We start from the raw sequence: 17,212 nt of genomic DNA, 5'->3' as shown, positions 1-17,212 counted from the left end.
GTTGATTTATTTTTCATCTTATTTTGTGTAGAAAAATAAAAATTAAGATATTTGAGAACAGTGGAATGTTTTATCAGAGCTTTTATTGTAGAAAATTGGAACCAAAGCGAAGTTTTTTACATTTTTTTGTTTTTAATAAATGCGTTTTTTTTTTTGTGGAAAACCTGATGCGGTCTCGCCCAGACCCTAGCTCCAGTGGCCCCCAGGTAAATTGAGTTTGAGACCCCTGTTTTATAGCCTTCATAGGTTTGGTATTTTGTTTTGTTGTGGGACTTAACGTATAAAAAATATCCATCCATCCATTTTCGTCCGCTTATCCGGGTCCGGGTCGCGGGGACAGGAGTCTTAGTAGGGAAGCCCAGACTTCCTGGTCCCTGACCACTTCCTCCAGCTCCACCGACAGGACACCAAGATGTTCCCAGGCCAGCTGTGAGACATAATCCCTCCAGCATGTCCTAGGTCTGCCCCCTCCCTCCCCCGGGGCCTTTTCCCGGCTGGGCATGCCCAGAACACCTCACCAGGGAGGCGTCCGGGAGGCATCCGGACTAGATGCCCGAGCCACCTCAACTGACTCCTCTTGATTAAAAAAAAAAAAAAGATACTAGAAATATCCATCCATTTTCTTCTGCTTATCCGGGTCCGTGTCGCGGGGGCAGGAGTCTTAGTAGGGAAGCCCAGACTTCCCGGTCCCCAGCCACCTCCTCCAGGCTCCACCAACAGGACACCAAGGCGTTCCCAGGCCAGCTGTGAGACATAATCCCTCCAGCGTGTCCTAGGTCTGCCCCCCGGCCTTTTCCCGGCTGGGCATGCCCAGAACACCTCACCAGGGAGGCGTCCGGACTAGATGCCCGAGCCACCTCAAGTGACTCTTCTCGATAAAAAAAAAAAAAAAAAATGATACTAAAAATATCCATCCATTTTCCTCTGCTTATCCGTATCCGGGAAATCCGGAAAATTGATGGATATTTTTAGTATATTTTTTGTTATACGTGGAATGCGGGTGGGTCCACTTCATTCTGCGATGCCATGGTTTTTATTTCCGAGATGTTGAGTGGCATCAAGCGCGTCCTAAAGCGGCGCGGCGCCTTTGTGCAAGCCCACTATAATGACCGTGTCATCGCGTGTAGACATCAGCGCTGCGATGCGCGCGTCAGCACGAACGCCTCCATATGCTCCTGACTCACTGAGGTCCTCAGACGGTTCTTCGATGTGGAGAAGCCTGGATGGCGATGGAAAGTGTCAACGGTAGTTTATCACGCGGTTCGACTGCGAGGGATCAGCGAGGATTCCTGATGGCAGGCAAGGCCTACGTGATGATGGCTGTTCCCCTCATTCCGACCACTTGGAGAACCTGGTTGTGACAGACTTCCTTGGTTTCCGTTCCAAGGCAGCTGTGGTTGCCCTGAACTTCTGGTGCATCAAAGCCTTCAGATGTATCGTCTTTCTTCGAATCCTGCCACAGTCCTCATCCCAAAGGCTTCCCAAACGTTATTTTCGTCCATCCAGGCGGCGCCCATGTTGGTTTGTCGGGTCGTGCAGTCCCAAGTGACAGTAGATGTGGATCACATCTGGACCTGGTGCTGTCACTATGAATCACTATATTGACACGTACTATGGTACCCATGATGGTATTGGATGCTCATATTACCTCCTACTTTGGTACGAGGTACATTATTTGGTGCGGAAAATATGGTATTATTTTGTCCGGTAATGATAATGCAATAACAACAATTTTTTTTTTTTTTTTTTTTTAAATAATATCACCTCGTACTTCGGTAAAAGGTACATTATTTGGTGCGGAGCCTTATGGTGCGGAAAATATGGTATTTTGGCCGGTAATGATAATGCAATAACAACAAAAAAATCTTTAAAAAAATAAAAATAATAATATCACCTCGTACTTTGGTATGAGGTACATTATTTGGTGCGGAGCCTTATGGTGCGGAAAATATGGTATTATTTTGTCCGGTAATGATAATGCAAAAACAAACAAAAAAAAAAAAATATATATATATTTTTTAATAATATCACCTTGTACTTCGGTACGAAGTACATTATTTGGTGCGGAGCCTTATGGTGCGGAAAATATGATATTATTTTGTCTGGTAATGATAATGCAAAAACATCAAAAATATAGATATATATATATATATATTTTTTTTAAATAATATCACCTCGTACTTCGGTACAAGGTACATTATTTGGTACAGAGCCTTATGGTGCGGAAAATATGGTATTATTTTGTCCGGTAATGATAATGCAAAAACAACCCCAAAAAATTTTTTTTTTAAAAATAATATCACCTCGTACTTCGGTACGAGGTACATTATTAAAAAAAAAACAAAAAAAAAACTGACAAAAAAACAAATAAAAAACACCTTAAACTGTATTATGGAAAGCAGGAAGTGAACAAATGTAACCGTGACTGATTGTAAAAGTACCAGATGGAGGGGTAGGATTTAATAAGCTTTGCTTCTTCCTACTCCTTTTGGACATGTGGAACTGGGAACTGATTATGGGATGCACTCAATTGGAATCTGATGCATGTTCAAATGAAATTAAACCATTACCATTACCCTGGATTAGAACTTCGGAAACACATTTCAATGATACAATGCAACTTTTCTAATTCTGTGGGGTTTTTTTTGTAATTTGTCGAGACCTCCAAGTCCCATGAGTGATGGGACGAGGGAAACCGCGTGCGCCTGGTTCCTTACCTTAACACTACAGATCTGTTTTTACATTGTACTTTCCGTTCCTGCTTCTGATGCATCATGGATCTAGCCATCTTCTACACAGCAGCCAGCCCACAACGTGTCACATGTAATCGATGACAACGCCACCAGAGCACACCTCGCCACCAAAGCCCAGCCACCAAGTGCCAGCCAGCACCCCCGAAGACCCAAGACTGATTCCCTTTCATTTGTCGTTAAACATACATATTTATCGGACGCCACCCAAAGTGTGTTCAAGGAAGTCGTAGTTTCACCCTTTATAGTAATTCATAGTTGTGAGATCATTGCTCACATGAAACTGGAGATCAAAGCAGAGTCTCCCTTCGAGGACTGGACAGGACTTCCTTGAGAGGGTTCAGGGGCATCCGGGCATCCCTACGCGACTCGGTCGTTGAAACCAAAGCCGAGTTGAGACGAGCTGCATCGGCAGAACGTTGGGATGTTGGAAGTCGGAGGCCTGACGACTGAGCTTTGAGGATGGGGGATTTAGCCTGGTTCCTGGGGAAGGGGCTTTGGTTTCCTTGGGCGTCCATGACGAGGACGGTGCTACGGTTTGCTGGGCTGCAAGGACTACGAACGCAGACAGGAAGTCTGCCACCGACGGGAGGGTGTTCCAGAGAGTTAGAGCGTTGCACGGCGGTGCCGCCACTTTTGGCGGAGTCGCTCAAACTGAACGTGGAGGCAGAGCGAGACATCTGGAGCACCAAACAGAAGGAGACAAACGGAGCAGGGAATTTCATTCATATCGTTAACGACGGCGACAACGATGTGTCGTTTTTGCTAACTCGCTACATTTCCCGAAGTCTTCAGGATTTCGCGAACGCGCCGCTTCTAGCAAACTCAACTAATTCAGCGAATTAGTTCCCAAGTAGCACTCAAACTACTAACCCAGGGGCGGGCGAAGAATTTAAGAATTTGGCCGGTGGGCCGGGCGGTCTCCATAGTAACGCTCGGTGGCACGACTCAACGCACAATTTGTTATTACAGCGGCTACAGCAGGGGTCTCAAACTCAATTTACTTGGGGGCCACTGAAGATAGGGTCTGGGCGAGGCTGGGCCGCATCAGGTTTTCCCAAAAAAAACAACAAAAACAAAACGCATTTATTAAAAACAAAAAAATGTAAAAAAAATTCGCTTTGGTTCCAATTTTCTACAAGACAAATTATTACGTTGTTAATTTTAATCTGAAAAAAATAATTTGTCTACCCACCAACTATATGTGGTTTCTTAAGTTTTTATTTGCCGTTTTATTATTATTATTATTATATTTATTTATTTATTACTGATTGAATGATTTTCTTTATTCTTGATTTGTTTATTTATTTTTCATCTTATTTTGTGTAGAAAAATAAAAATTAAGATATTTGAGAACAGTGGAATGTTTTATCAGAGCTTTTATTAGAAAATTGGAACCAAAGCGAAGTTTTTTTAATTTTTTTGTTTTTAATAAATGTGTTTTTTTTTTTGAAAACCTGCTGCGGCCCAGTCTTGAGTTTGAGACCCCTGGTATATAACATACATATTATATTATTTCTGCATTTTTTATACATATACAGGGCGTCTCCGAAGTCTTATAATGTCCCTGAAGCATATAATATACATATGTGATACCAAATTTTTTATTGAATAATTATTAAAATTAAATAATTATTTAAAATTGTAACAATATATATATATGATATATTGCAATAAAAAATTGCATGTATTAAATTACAATGTTTATTTTTAAATAATTTTATATTATTTGCATTTTTGTTGTTGTGTCCAGACTTGAGGAACACCCGCCTGCATTACAACAATCAACACATTAAGGTATATAATTCATAATAATAATTGGCACATTAATGGAGTCACGGAATTGGCCAATAAAAATGGAATCTACTGTTAAGGCGGAATCCTGCCAAAATTGACATGTCGGCGTGGTGAGTAAGATGTAAGATGGCCGGGTGAGCTTAGGTTTGCGCAGCATGCTAACGCAGCATGCTCGCACAGCGGTGTGAGCGCCATTCTGGCTGCACGAGTTGGGTCATGGTCGTGTAAGCCAGCGTTTTGGGGAAGCCGGCTGACAAAATACATTTTCCACACAAACCCCACTTCCAACCTTCAAAATAAGAGTCTTTAAGCACAAGCACGGGATTTTATAGCCATGAAAAGTGAGAAAAACCCTGCGCACAACCTTCCAGTGACGTACTAGCATTTTTAGCATTTTATCCACCGACAAAATCTATGGTGATCAAATGAGGAATTTAGGAAGAACAAAAACTGAATGTGGACTTACGGCCAGCGTGGAGCTGCAGCGGTTTTCCGAAGTCAGGCGCTGCTGGTTTTTCTCATCTGGGGTGGTGTTGGACATGAACGCCCTCTGGATGGCACGCTTGGGAGTCTTTGTGAAGGAAAACGCCCGCGTCACCTGCAGCGACACGCAAACAAGCATATGGAGGGGATTTTGTGAACTGTGTGTTAGAAATAAGGAGTTAGTATGTTCTCTGAATTATCCTTACTGACCTTTTTTGCAGTACATTTAGCCAGTGAAGATTGCTTTTATAGTTATTAGCCCATATTTCCACACAATAAGTAAGATATGGTAGAACCAGAGAGCAATAAAGAGTGTGGAGTGATTTCTGATTGAGAACAAATTTTGCTTTGTTCAATACTGAAATATTTCTTGCCACCTTATGTTGTATATTTGTAATATGAGGTTTCCAGCTCATATTTTGATCCCCAAAAATGTATTTTCCTTCACCCTTTCAATGTGTACACCGTCTATTCGTATTTGCTGATGTGTGGCCTTTCTGCTATTACTGAATAGCATGATTTTAGTTTTATTTAAGTTCAAGGACAATCTATTATCATCAAATCATCTTTTTAGTGTAACCATTTCTTCTCTGACTATTTCTTCTCTGTATCGCTGTACTACAGACATTTTTCTCCCAAAAATATATTAATAAATCATGTTTTTGGTGGTGCAATGTGGCATTTTTTGTTGCCAAAATGAACTAAAATACAGCTATAATCTAGCTGAATATAGCTAATTGGTTATTTTTAGCCTTATGCATTATTTTAGCTGTTTGAAGATGAACTATATCAGCAAGTTGAAGTATTTGTCATTTTACAAATAAGGAGTTAGTATGTTCTCTGTAGGCGGCATTATGAATTATCCTTACTGACCTTTTTTTGCAGTATATTTAGCCAGTGAAGATTGCTTTTATAGTTATTATATTTATTTATTTCTGGCCACCTTATGTTGTATATTTGTAATATGAGGTTTCCGGCTCATATTTTCATCTATTGTGATCCCCAGAAATGTATTTTCCTTCACCCTTTCAATGTGTACACCGTCTATTTGTATTTGCTGGTGTGTGTCCTTTCTGCTGTTAGCAAACAGCGTGATTTTAGTTTTATTTAAGTCCAAGGACAATCTATTATCATCAAATCATCTTTTTATTGTGACCATGATTGATTTGGTCTGTACTCCCTCCGGAACAAAAAGCAGTGGTATGAATTAGCATGAAGCATGAATAGTTTACATAACAAATATTTCAGACATTCACCAGCTTCCGACACACAAGCCTGAATTTTGCCGTATTGCAGTTGCTCCATGTTGTTGTTGTTTTTTTTTACGAGACGCCGTCTCGTGGGGTTTGTGAAGAGAGCTTGAATTTTCGGTGAAGGTGGTTGAGGTGAACGCGTGTGTGTACCGTCTGACGGTGCGTGTCTGAGGTTAACGACCGTCCAACACCAAGGTCGTGTAGCTGTTGTTTATTTCTGTTCAATGTCAATTTGTTGCGTTATACCGGAGCGGCCTTGCCGAGCGATCAAAAAGCAATCTTCTTTGAGGGTGAATGGAGGAAGTGTTGTGGGTGCAACGTGGATCAATAAGTCTTTGTCCACGTGTGTGTGCATCATTCCATGAATTGAGGGAAAAAAACCTACATACAATTGCGGCCGGTTTGACCTAGCAGCAATGAGGCCTGTGCATCAGTCCTCTGTGGACTAACCGTTAATCGGTGGACAGCTGCCATTTTTGTCTGACTATCTGTTGTTAGAACACTTTGAGGCTTGCGTTCATTTTTCTGTTTGCAACCGGTCCAACATTTGTGTTTATAGAGCGTGCGGAGGGAAATGCATCCTGAAATGGTTATCAATTTATGGTAATGGTTTAATTTCATTTGAACATGCATCAGATTCCAATTGAGTGCATCCCATAATCAGTTCCCAGTTCCACATGTCCAAAAGGAGTAGGAAGAAGCAAAGCTTATTAAATCCTACCCCTCCATCTGGTACTTTTACAATCAGTAACTGCTACATTTGTTCACTTCCTGCTTTCCAAATGTAATTTAAGTTTTTGTTTTTAATTTTATTTTATACTTTTTTAAATTAAAAAAATGTTTTAATGTTTTAATTTATATTTTTTAATTTATATATATTTTAAATTTTTAATTATTATTTCTTTATTTTTTTAATGACCATACAATGACATAATGGGTACCATTGTAAGTGTTTTGTTCACTTCCTGCTTTCCAAATATAGTTTAAGTTTCTGTTTTAAATTTTATTTCATACATTTTTTTAAATTTTTTTATTTATATATTTTTTATTTATTTTTCATTCATTCATTTTCTACCGCTTTTCCTCACGAGGGTCGCGGGGGGTGCTGGAGCCTATCCAGGCTGTCTTGGGGCGAGAGGCGGGGTCCACCCTGGACTGGTGGCCAGCCAATCACAGGGCACATATAGACAAACAACCATTCACACTCACATTCATACCTATGAACAATTTGGAGTGGCTAATTAACCTAGCATGTTTTTGGAATGTGGGAGGAAACCGGAGTACCCGGAGAAAAACCACGCATGCACGGGGAGAACATGCAAACTCCACACAGAGATGGCCGAGGGTGGAATTGAACCCTGGTCTCCTAGCTGTGAGGTCTGCGCACTAACCACTCGACCACCGTGCCGCCTTGTTTTATTTTATTTGTTTTATTTTTTGTCACCTACCAAAGTACGAGGTGATTTAGAAAGAAAGAAATAGTGTACAAAATAAGGTAGTACACAACAGGGAAAGCCCGTATGAAGTAGAAGTGCATACAAAATGCAGTACCTGTACAAATATGCGAATGAAACAATCATCACTGCGCCTTTACCTTTTTGGAGGTCTTCTTGATGGCTCTTGAGGCCTTGCTCAGGGTGCTGTCCATGTCTTTGGTATTGACCTGTAAGGAATCTGGATCTGTGCTGTGAATCAAGTCGCCCTGTTGGGGGAAGAAAAAGCAGCTTGACTGAATCGTGAAGAAAATGATGCTTTTGTTAAAACTGCTGAGGTAAACTGAGGTGCAGACGACCCCTCCGCCGCTCCCCCCGTACACATGCAATACGATGCAATCACTTTGTACCTTCCCCACCCCCCCAACCCCCTCGCTCTGTGCTGCACTGTAGATTTCAACATTTCATTCATTTGTATTCATGATGCAACGCTGACCTAGTGTAAGTAACTCATTAAGGATGCAGTGGGATCCAGAGAGCTATATTGTGGCACCCGCTATAAGCAGCACCCGCATCCTGGAATCCATCCTGCAGTTACGTCGACAAATACCTGGTCACATCCTGCAAGTCATTCATGTGGATGAAGGGTGCTACTGTCATTGATAAATATATTTTGCATAGAAATATGTAATGGTTTAATTTCATTTGAACATGCATCAGATTCCAATTGAGTGCATCCCATAATCAGTTCCCAGTTCCACATGTCCAAAAGGAGTAGGAAGAAGCAAAGCTTATTAAATCCTACCCCTCCATCTGGTACTTTTACAATCAGTAACTGTTACATTTGTTCACTTCCTGCTTTCCAAATATAATTTAAGTTTTTGTTTTTAATTTTATTTTATACATTTTTAATATAAAAATTGTTTTAAATGTTTTTAATTTATATTTTTTAATTTATATAATTTTATATTATACATTTCTTAATTAAAAATGTGTTTTTAATTTTTTCAATTTATATTTTTTAATTTATATATATATATATATATATATTTTTTTTTAATGACCACACAATGACATAATGGGTACCATAGTAAGTGTTTTGTTCACTTGCAATCAGTAACTGTTACATTTGTTCACTTCCTGTTTTCCTAATATGGTTTAAGTTTTTTTTTGTTATTATTTATTTATTTTTTGTCCCATACCAAAGTAGCAGGTGATATGAGCATCCAATGCCATAATGGGTACCATAGTAAGTGTCAATATAGTGATATATATAGCACATCATGACTGGTTCAAGACTCTTCATCCTTATATTTAGCAAACATCAATATGGGTACCATAGGTACCATATCACCTCCGACTTCGGTACGTGACAAAAAAATATATTAATAAAATAAATTAATAAAATAAAAAATTATTCATGAATGAATGAATAATTTTTTATTTTATTATTTTTTAAATAATTTTTATTAATTAATTATTCATGAATGAATAATTTTGTATTTTATTAATTTATTTTATTATATATTTTTTATAAATAATAGATTTTTTTTTGTGGCCCCAAGACGAGCTGCCGATGTGGACGTAACCCGCGCTAAGTCAATTCTGAACCCCAGACATCACTTCCTGTATGTGCAAAAGGAACACATGTAAGTACTAGTCTTATCTATACCTTAAATGTATTAATTTCTCTACAATAATGGGTAATACAAAGGTAAAGGTGACTTCATAGGGGTGTTATTTCACAGCCAGAGGGCTCTAATAATGTAGTATGCGGCGAAGGCGTTGGATGTGGAGGGGGTCGTATCTAAACAAACGATGACTGTCTTTGTCTAAGTTTGCTAATAGCAAACTAGCTAACTACGTTTTAGTGGGGTAATTACCACGCTGGTTGTATTTTCTAAGTACAGCAAGTGATATAATATAAAAATACTTGTTAGAGAACACAGCAGAAGAGAAGAGGAGGCAGCAGGATGATCATGTGATAAGCCGAGTGACACGGATGAACGGGAACACCGTCCGAGACCAGCAGGTATGATCAATAGATCAATAGGTAGGTACGATTGTTTTGTGGGGGGGCAGGACACGGACGTCACCGTTCACAGAAACTGGAGCCTTACAGAGTACTTTCCAGTACACAAAGTACAAAGCCTTTAGTGACTCGGCAGCATTGACCAAATCGAGGGAGTGGTGGAGCAAGGTCAGCACACGTCGGCCATGTTGGTCTTGGGCCAGCAAAACCACAAAAAAAACGACAAGATCGCCATGACCTGATTCTAACAGCGGGAACAAAGCGGAAAGACCTTCTTCGGAGAGTCTGGCCTCTTCTGGACAGGGGATGGGAAGGCGTCTAAAACCAGTCTGGTCGATGCCCTAGCTTCTCTGGAAGCATCATACCAAGGGAAGGAGACATGCTGATCCAAAGGTTGGGAATTGGGACAGGAGCAGCATGTCCGTGGCTGAAACTCTTCCCACAGGAAGTGGCCTGGACTTGGCCTGCTACATCACATCTATCGACGTCCCGGATGAATGACACTTTTTTTAAAGAAAAATCGTAATATGAGAAATAAAGTAAGCTAAATAAAGTACTGTACTTTGGTAAATAAAGTTAAATTAGGAGAATAAATGCCTCATATTTAATTCACTAGCAAGATCTCATACTGTATGTACTGGTCATATATTTTATTTTAAATTTCATATTATCTTGCAAACTGTATTTGTATATAAGCCTGGGCAAAATTGTTAATTTATTGTTGTTTATTTATTGTTTATTTATTATTTAAGTATTTATTATTTTTTTTATTGTTTTATTGTCACGTTTATTTATTTATTGTCGTTTAGTTTTATTTTGTGTATTTTGTATTGCTTAACTGATTGTTGATTTCCCCACTGGGGGACGAATAAAGGCATATCTTATCTTATCTTAAACCTTTACAAGGAGAATGTTGAAATAGTTGAAAACAGCAGCAGATACGGAAATAGATAAATAGTAAAAATTTTAAATTAATAATATAATTAATCAATTAATCATTTGAATGGCAAAAAAGCCACAATGAAGCATATTATTTTTTTATTATTTTTTTTTATCATTTTTATATTATTTTTATTATTATAATTATTATTAGTTTTATTATTTTAATTATTTTATTATTTTATTATTATTGTTTTTTATTATTATTAGCCTTATTACATTTCAACTTTTTCTCATGACATGATGCCTTTTTGCTCATTTTTCCAGATTTTTTTCGAGCTGTTGATACAGAAATACATAAACAGTAAAAATTATGGATTAATAATATAATTAATCAATTAATCATTTGAATGGCAAAAAAGCCACAATAAAGCATATTATTATTATTTTTATTAATTTTACTATTTCTTTATTATTATTTTTATATTTTTTTTATTATTTTATTTATTATAATTATTAGTTTTATTATTTTAATTGTGTTATTTTATTATTTTTTTTTATTATTATTAGCGTTATTACATTTCAACTTTTTCTCATGACATGATGCCTTTTTGCTCATTTTTCCAGATTTTTTTCGAGCTGTTGATTGTATTTTTTAGAAAGTTCCCCTGGCCAATGAAAACAAGGTTGGGGCCGCACTTGGGACAGCCCTGATCCCAACTGTAATCACATCATCATCAATGAAACGCCAGAAGCGGAGAGAAGGGAGACAAGCGTTTTGGGGTCCGTTACCGCGTCAGCCCGGCAGATGGTGTTGGCGACATGGCGGCACAGCGTTCGAAGCCAGGAACTTTTCACGGTGTCCTCTCCGGCCAACTGGAAGCTGAACAAGGTGTTCTCCTGTTCCGTCGGCGGGCGGACGACGAGAGCGAAGGCGTTGACACATTCTGAAGGAAAAGAAAGACGGACAGAGAGACCGTGGGTGGAAAAGGAGGCGACAAAAGCAAAGCGACGCGTTCTAGCCTGAACTGTAGGCATGAGGGGTCCTCGTACCGTCCGTGTCCTGCAGGTCCAGGACCCTCCGGATTTGCGAAAGCGGCATCAGAGCGATGTGCTTGAGGGGGGGCGGCGGTCTGGTTTGTCCCAGAGGATTCTTAAAAGTATTGATGACTTTGTGTCGCTTCCTGGCAATCTGCATGGAAAAGCATCGTTATGGAACGTCGGGAAGCGGGGTGCGCCCCAGTTAGCGCGGTTCCAGGTTCAAGTCCATCATGTACGCCTACACTTTGCATGGGTTTGTGTGCATTTGTTCACAAAATTAGGTCTTCTTCAACATCAGTCAACCTCCTTTATGAAAATGTCTGGCCCCATTTTGGGTTCCTGAGGTGAGAACCTGAATTCAAATTGGTGTCAGTGTTTGAGGAAACCGCGCGTGTCCCAAGTGGCTCTACAAGTCCATCCACAGTGAAACCTTAGTGTCATTCATTTCCAGAAGGCGCTAATGGCCTTTTTCTTCTCAATAAACCAAAAATCGAAGAAATGAGTCATGACGAAACAGGAAGATGGTGTCGTGTCGGTGTCGCTGCCACAGTCAGGGGTCTCAAACACGCGGCCCGCGGGCCAAATGGTTAAAAAGGTTAAATAACTGTTAATAGTTATCCTCCCTATCCGTGTGGAAGTGGTAAGTTTTTGGCTATTTAAGTTTGAAGGAAATAGCTTGAGGGCTACCGTTTAGGTCGCTAGCTCTCTAGTTTGCGAGTTAGCATGTGTCTCAAGACCCTGCAGTTGCGCAATATGTTGTAAATAAAAAGAGTATAAATGTGACTATAGTCGTGTTTTGTCATGTCTACAGGGCTCTAATAATGCTTTGTTCATTTTAATCTGAAAAAAATAATTTGTCTACCCACCAACTATATGTGGTTTCTTAAGTTTTTATTATTTGCCCTTTTATTATTATTATTATATTTATTTATTTATTACTGATTGATTGATTTTCTTTATTCTTGATTTGTTTATTTATTTTTCATCTTATTTTGTGTAGAAAAATAAAAAGTAAGATATTTGAGAACAGTGGAATGTTCTATCAGAGCTTTTCTTGTAGAAAATCGGAACCAAAGCAAAGTTTATTCATTTTTCTGTTTTTAACAAATGTGTTTTTTTTTTTTTTTTTTGGAAAACCTGATGCGGCCCAGTCTCACCCAGACCCTAGCTCTAGTGGCCCCCAGGTAAATTGAGTTTGAGACCCCTGACTTAACATATAAGTGTTCCTTTCCCAATCATCAGGTCCCTTTCATTTGGCACTTGGAATTGTTTAAAAGGACATAAAACCAGAAATATGTGCTTTATTTGGGGCCAAATAACAAAAAAAACATAAACATGCAAAAACTGGGGGATTTCTAAGTCTATGATTAATGAATGAAATCATGGCCGATATTTCCAAAATTGATTTCTGATCAAATCCAAAATCTGAATTTTTCAATTGCTTTTTTCCCCCTTTAATCAATGGTTAGGTCCCCTGGTGTTTGTAACAAAGTCCTCCAGGACCTGCTGTAAGACGGTCCCCCCTCGGACTACCGCAACAACACCAATGTATCACTGGAAGCTCTCGTTTCTGACACAATGATTTGGATCAGTTCAAGACTTCTGGTCGTTTCAAAACAGCATTGCAAATCCTGTCAAAGGCTTGGGCGGGCAAGTTGCCCATGCTCTGTAAAGTCCAGGACTCACCTCAAGGCAGTCGGTGAAGAGGAAGAGCGTGACATGTTCACCGCGGTCACATGGTTGGTCTCCCAAGGTGATGGTTTCTACTCTGTAAACCAGACTACGGTGGGACGACAGCAAGTTGGCCTGCAGAGAATGACAAGGTTTATAATATGCATATGTTGAATTTATACTCTCCTGTATTTTGCCAGGGGTGTTGTAACCAGTGGCCTGCAGTGAGGTTTGTGTACACGTGTTCCCAAGGACAGGTTTCCTACCGTGACACCTCTTTATCTACATATTGACATTCCTTGATCAGGAAAACATCCAATGGAAGAGTCTGAATGACTTACAGAATGCTAACATGTTAGGATGCTAACACCCAGCATAATAGTGCCTACCACCGAAAATGCTAAAAGGGCGAGTATAATCACTTTAGCATGCTAACGTTTGCATTCCAACACCTAGCATGATAGCGGTGTTTTCTTAAGTTCATATTCATGAAAAGGGTGAGTATAATCACATTAGCATGCTAACGTTTGCATTCAACACCTAGCATGATAGCGTCGTTTTCTTAAGTTCATATTCATGAAAAGGGTGAGTATAATCACGTTAACATGCTAACGTTTGCATTCAACACCTAGCATGACAGCTGTGTTTTCTTAAGTTCATATTCATAAAAGGATGAGTATAATCACATTAGCATGCTAACGTTTGCATTTAACACCTAGCATGACAGCGGTGTTTTCTTAAGTTCATATTCATGAAAAGGATGAGTATAATGCTTTAGCATGCTAACGTTTGCATTCAACACCTAAAATGATAGTGGTGTTTTCTTAAGTTCATATTCCTGAAAATTGAAAAAAAAAAATCTAGTATGCTAACGTTAGCATGCTAGCAATGCCAACATTACTATGCTAGCACTAACATGATAGTGTAATGTACCGGGAAAGCTAAAAAAAAAAGTGCTCCGACACAAATGCCGAAAATGGTCCAATGCTAAAGAATCCTTTAAAAAATTAAAAATTCCAGGTCAACCACAAAATGTAATCAGTTCTATCTCCTATTCCCAACAATTCCTGAAAATGTCATGTAAATCCATTCGGAATCTTCCATATTATTTGTTAAGACAAACACCAGCATAAAGCAAACCTAGGTTCTGGGCTTGGGGGAGGCAATCAGTGGAGCAAACGGACTGCGTTTTTGTACCGACGTACGTGTACGTGTCAAGGTAGTACACAGAGACACAACAGACAGGAAAGTTGCTCAGACTTACAGGACATCCGTCGACTTCGTAAACCACATCAAAGATCTGCTTCTGACCGTCGGTCTTCCTCTTGTCCTCGTTGATGTGGCTGGTGGGCGGAGGTATTATTATTAGTACAGGACATCTTTTCATCTTGACGTGATCTTTGCATGCTTCAATGTTTTATTCTAGCCGTCTGGAGAGGCACTTTAGCTCGCTGTAAAGGAAGAGGCTCTTAGCCAACAATGGACCCGGGGTGAGCAAGAGCTGGAATACCAACTCAGAGGTGAGCAGAGGTGCTTATTTGAATTCTTCAGTTTGGATAGTTTTGCCATGGAGTGGGGTAAATGTGTAAGGGACCGTGTTGTGGCAGAACGCCTTGCAGGGGGGGCCCCTATTATTGGGTGACGGGCCAACTGCTTTGTTTGTTTGTTTGTTCTGTAGCAACACACAAATCCCATTAAAACAAGGGGTCTCAAACATGCAGGACACGAGTTTGAGGCCCCCGCCTTGATATGAAAGTTTAATGTTAGTGCGGCCCGCGCAAGTTTGATATGGATGCTGTATGGTATCATGTACCCAGAAAAAATTATTACGTTCATATTAAAGGTTAGATAACTGTTAATAGTTATCCTCCCTATCCGTGTGGAAGTGGTAAGTTTTTGGCTATTTAATTTTAAAAGAAATAACTTGGAGGCTACTGTTTAGGTCACTAGCTCTCTAGTTTGCGAGTTAGCATGTGTCTCAAGACCCTGCAGTTGCGCAATATGTTGTAAATAAAAAAAGTATAAATGTGACTATAGTCGTGTTTTGTCATGTCTACAGGGCTCTAATAATGCTTTGTTCATTTTAATCTGAAAAAAATAATTTGTCTACCCACCAACTATATGTGGTTTCTTAAGTTTTTATTATTTGCCCTTTTATTATTATTATTATTATTATATTTATTTATTTATTACTGATTGATTGATTTTCTTTATTCTTGATTTGTTTATTTATTTTTCATCTTATTTTGTGCAGGAAAATAAAAATTAAGATATTTGAGAACAGTGGAATGTTTTATCAGAGCTTTTATTGTAGAAAATCGGAACCAAAGCACTGAAAAAGTTTGTATATTTTTCTGTTTTTAATAAATGCGTTTTGTTTTTTTTGGGAAAACCTGATGCGGCCCAGCCTTGCCCAGACCCTAGTTCCAGTGGCCCCCAGGTAAATTGAGTTTTGAGACCCCTGCATTAAAATGTTTGATGAAAACAAACATGTTATTCTTAGGGAGCTGGCATAATTACTTATATTATTTTTCACCCCCAAAGATGGAGTTCAATATTTTTATAATCCCAACCACATATTTATACGATTACATGTTTTTTTGCCCAAGAGGCAATAGGAGGTGATAACACAACTCTCCACTAATGGATTTCAGAGCAAATTTAAGCCATAAAAATGAACTGAATGAGTTAAGGTTCATCCATAAGAGTAAGAACACGGGAGCTCACGTCATAACTTCCTTCAGAGACTCAATTGCTTTGTCCAACGTCCGCTTATCCGGGTTGTCGTCCGACGTGTGCTTCTTAATGTCTGCATTGGATACAGATACAAACATGGCGAGGGGAGGGAAGGACGGTATTAGCAACAGGAGGTCATTTGGAAAGGGTTCAGGCGATGAGGAAGTTGGACGAAGACTACCATTTAGAAGCAGAGCCACGCTGGGGAGTCGCTGCACTGGTCGGATCAGGAGCTCTGCCAGGGTCTGCCGGCCACACTCTGGCTTGGCCTGGTTGATCTGAGAACAAAATACTGACATGAACGCCATGCAACGCAGCGGCGACAATGTTGCACAAAAGACATTTATAGCATAAATAAAAATAAAAATAAAAATAAAAATAAAAATAAAAATAAAAATAAAAATAAAAATAAAAATAAAAATAAAAATAAAAATAAAAATAAAAATAAAAATAAAAATAAAAATACTACAATGTGTATCCGTGTACATGACATACTACTTGGCCTGGTTGATCTAAGAACAAAAATGCTGACATGAACGGCATGTACCGCAGCGCCGACAAAGTCGCACAAAAGACATTTATAGCATACTAATAAAAATAAAAATACTACAATGTGTATCAGTATACATGACATACTACTGTAAAAACACGTCATCCAAAAAAATGTCAGTCATTAGCTAAAAGCAAAAATAAAATAAAATAAAATCATAAATTAACAAAAGAGAAAAACTGAATATTTTGAACGTATGATTCGGTTCTCGGCTAATTGTTACCACGGTTATGGTACACCGTCTCCGCTATCATTCTGCTAAATACTGTGCCCACACAAAGCCCCATTTTAAATATACCTTAAACTGTATTATGGAAAGCAGGAAGTGAACAAATGTAAGAGTTACTGATTGTAAAAGTACCAGATGGATGGGGTAGGATTTAATAAGCTTTGCTTCTTCCTACTCCTTTTTGTGGAACTGGGAACTGATTATGGGATGCACTCAATTGGAATCTGATCTATACCAAAATAAAATAAAATAATAATTAAAAAAAAAATTTAAATTAAAAAAAAAAACTTAAATTATATTAGGAAAGCCGGAAGTGAACAAATGCAACAGAGAACTGGGAACTGATTATGGGATGCAC

General features: G+C 38.9%; 1 protein-coding gene across 3 annotated transcripts in view; it reads right to left on the bottom strand.

Moving 5' to 3' along the window:
• ect2 (epithelial cell transforming 2) overlaps positions 1-17,212 on the bottom strand; it is a 37,839-nt gene that overhangs the window by 1,682 nt on the left and 18,945 nt on the right. For 2 of the 3 annotated variants that reach the window (XM_058073404.1, XM_058073403.1), the window contains 9 exons: positions 16,257-16,353; positions 16,067-16,148; positions 14,604-14,682; positions 13,355-13,474; positions 11,681-11,819; positions 11,420-11,574; positions 7,878-7,985; positions 5,014-5,145; positions 3,028-3,430 (listed from right to left, as the gene is read on the bottom strand). In XM_058073404.1, coding sequence (XP_057929387.1) covers positions 3,041-3,430; positions 5,014-5,145; positions 7,878-7,985; positions 11,420-11,574; positions 11,681-11,819; positions 13,355-13,474; positions 14,604-14,682; positions 16,067-16,148; positions 16,257-16,353 — 1,302 coding nt within the window. In that variant the 3' untranslated portion in view covers positions 3,028-3,040. The remainder of the gene's footprint in view (positions 1-3,027; positions 3,431-5,013; positions 5,146-7,877; positions 7,986-11,419; positions 11,575-11,680; positions 11,820-13,354; positions 13,475-14,603; positions 14,683-16,066; positions 16,149-16,256; positions 16,354-17,212) is intronic. The other variant, XM_058073405.1, reaches the window with a different exon arrangement.

This window comes from Doryrhamphus excisus, chromosome 5 (assembly GCF_030265055.1).
Source record: "Doryrhamphus excisus isolate RoL2022-K1 chromosome 5, RoL_Dexc_1.0, whole genome shotgun sequence".
NCBI classification, from domain to species: Eukaryota; Metazoa; Chordata; class Actinopteri; order Syngnathiformes; family Syngnathidae; genus Doryrhamphus; species Doryrhamphus excisus.
The sequence above is the reverse complement of the archived record's forward strand: the minus strand, read 5'-3'. Positions and strand labels throughout refer to the sequence as shown.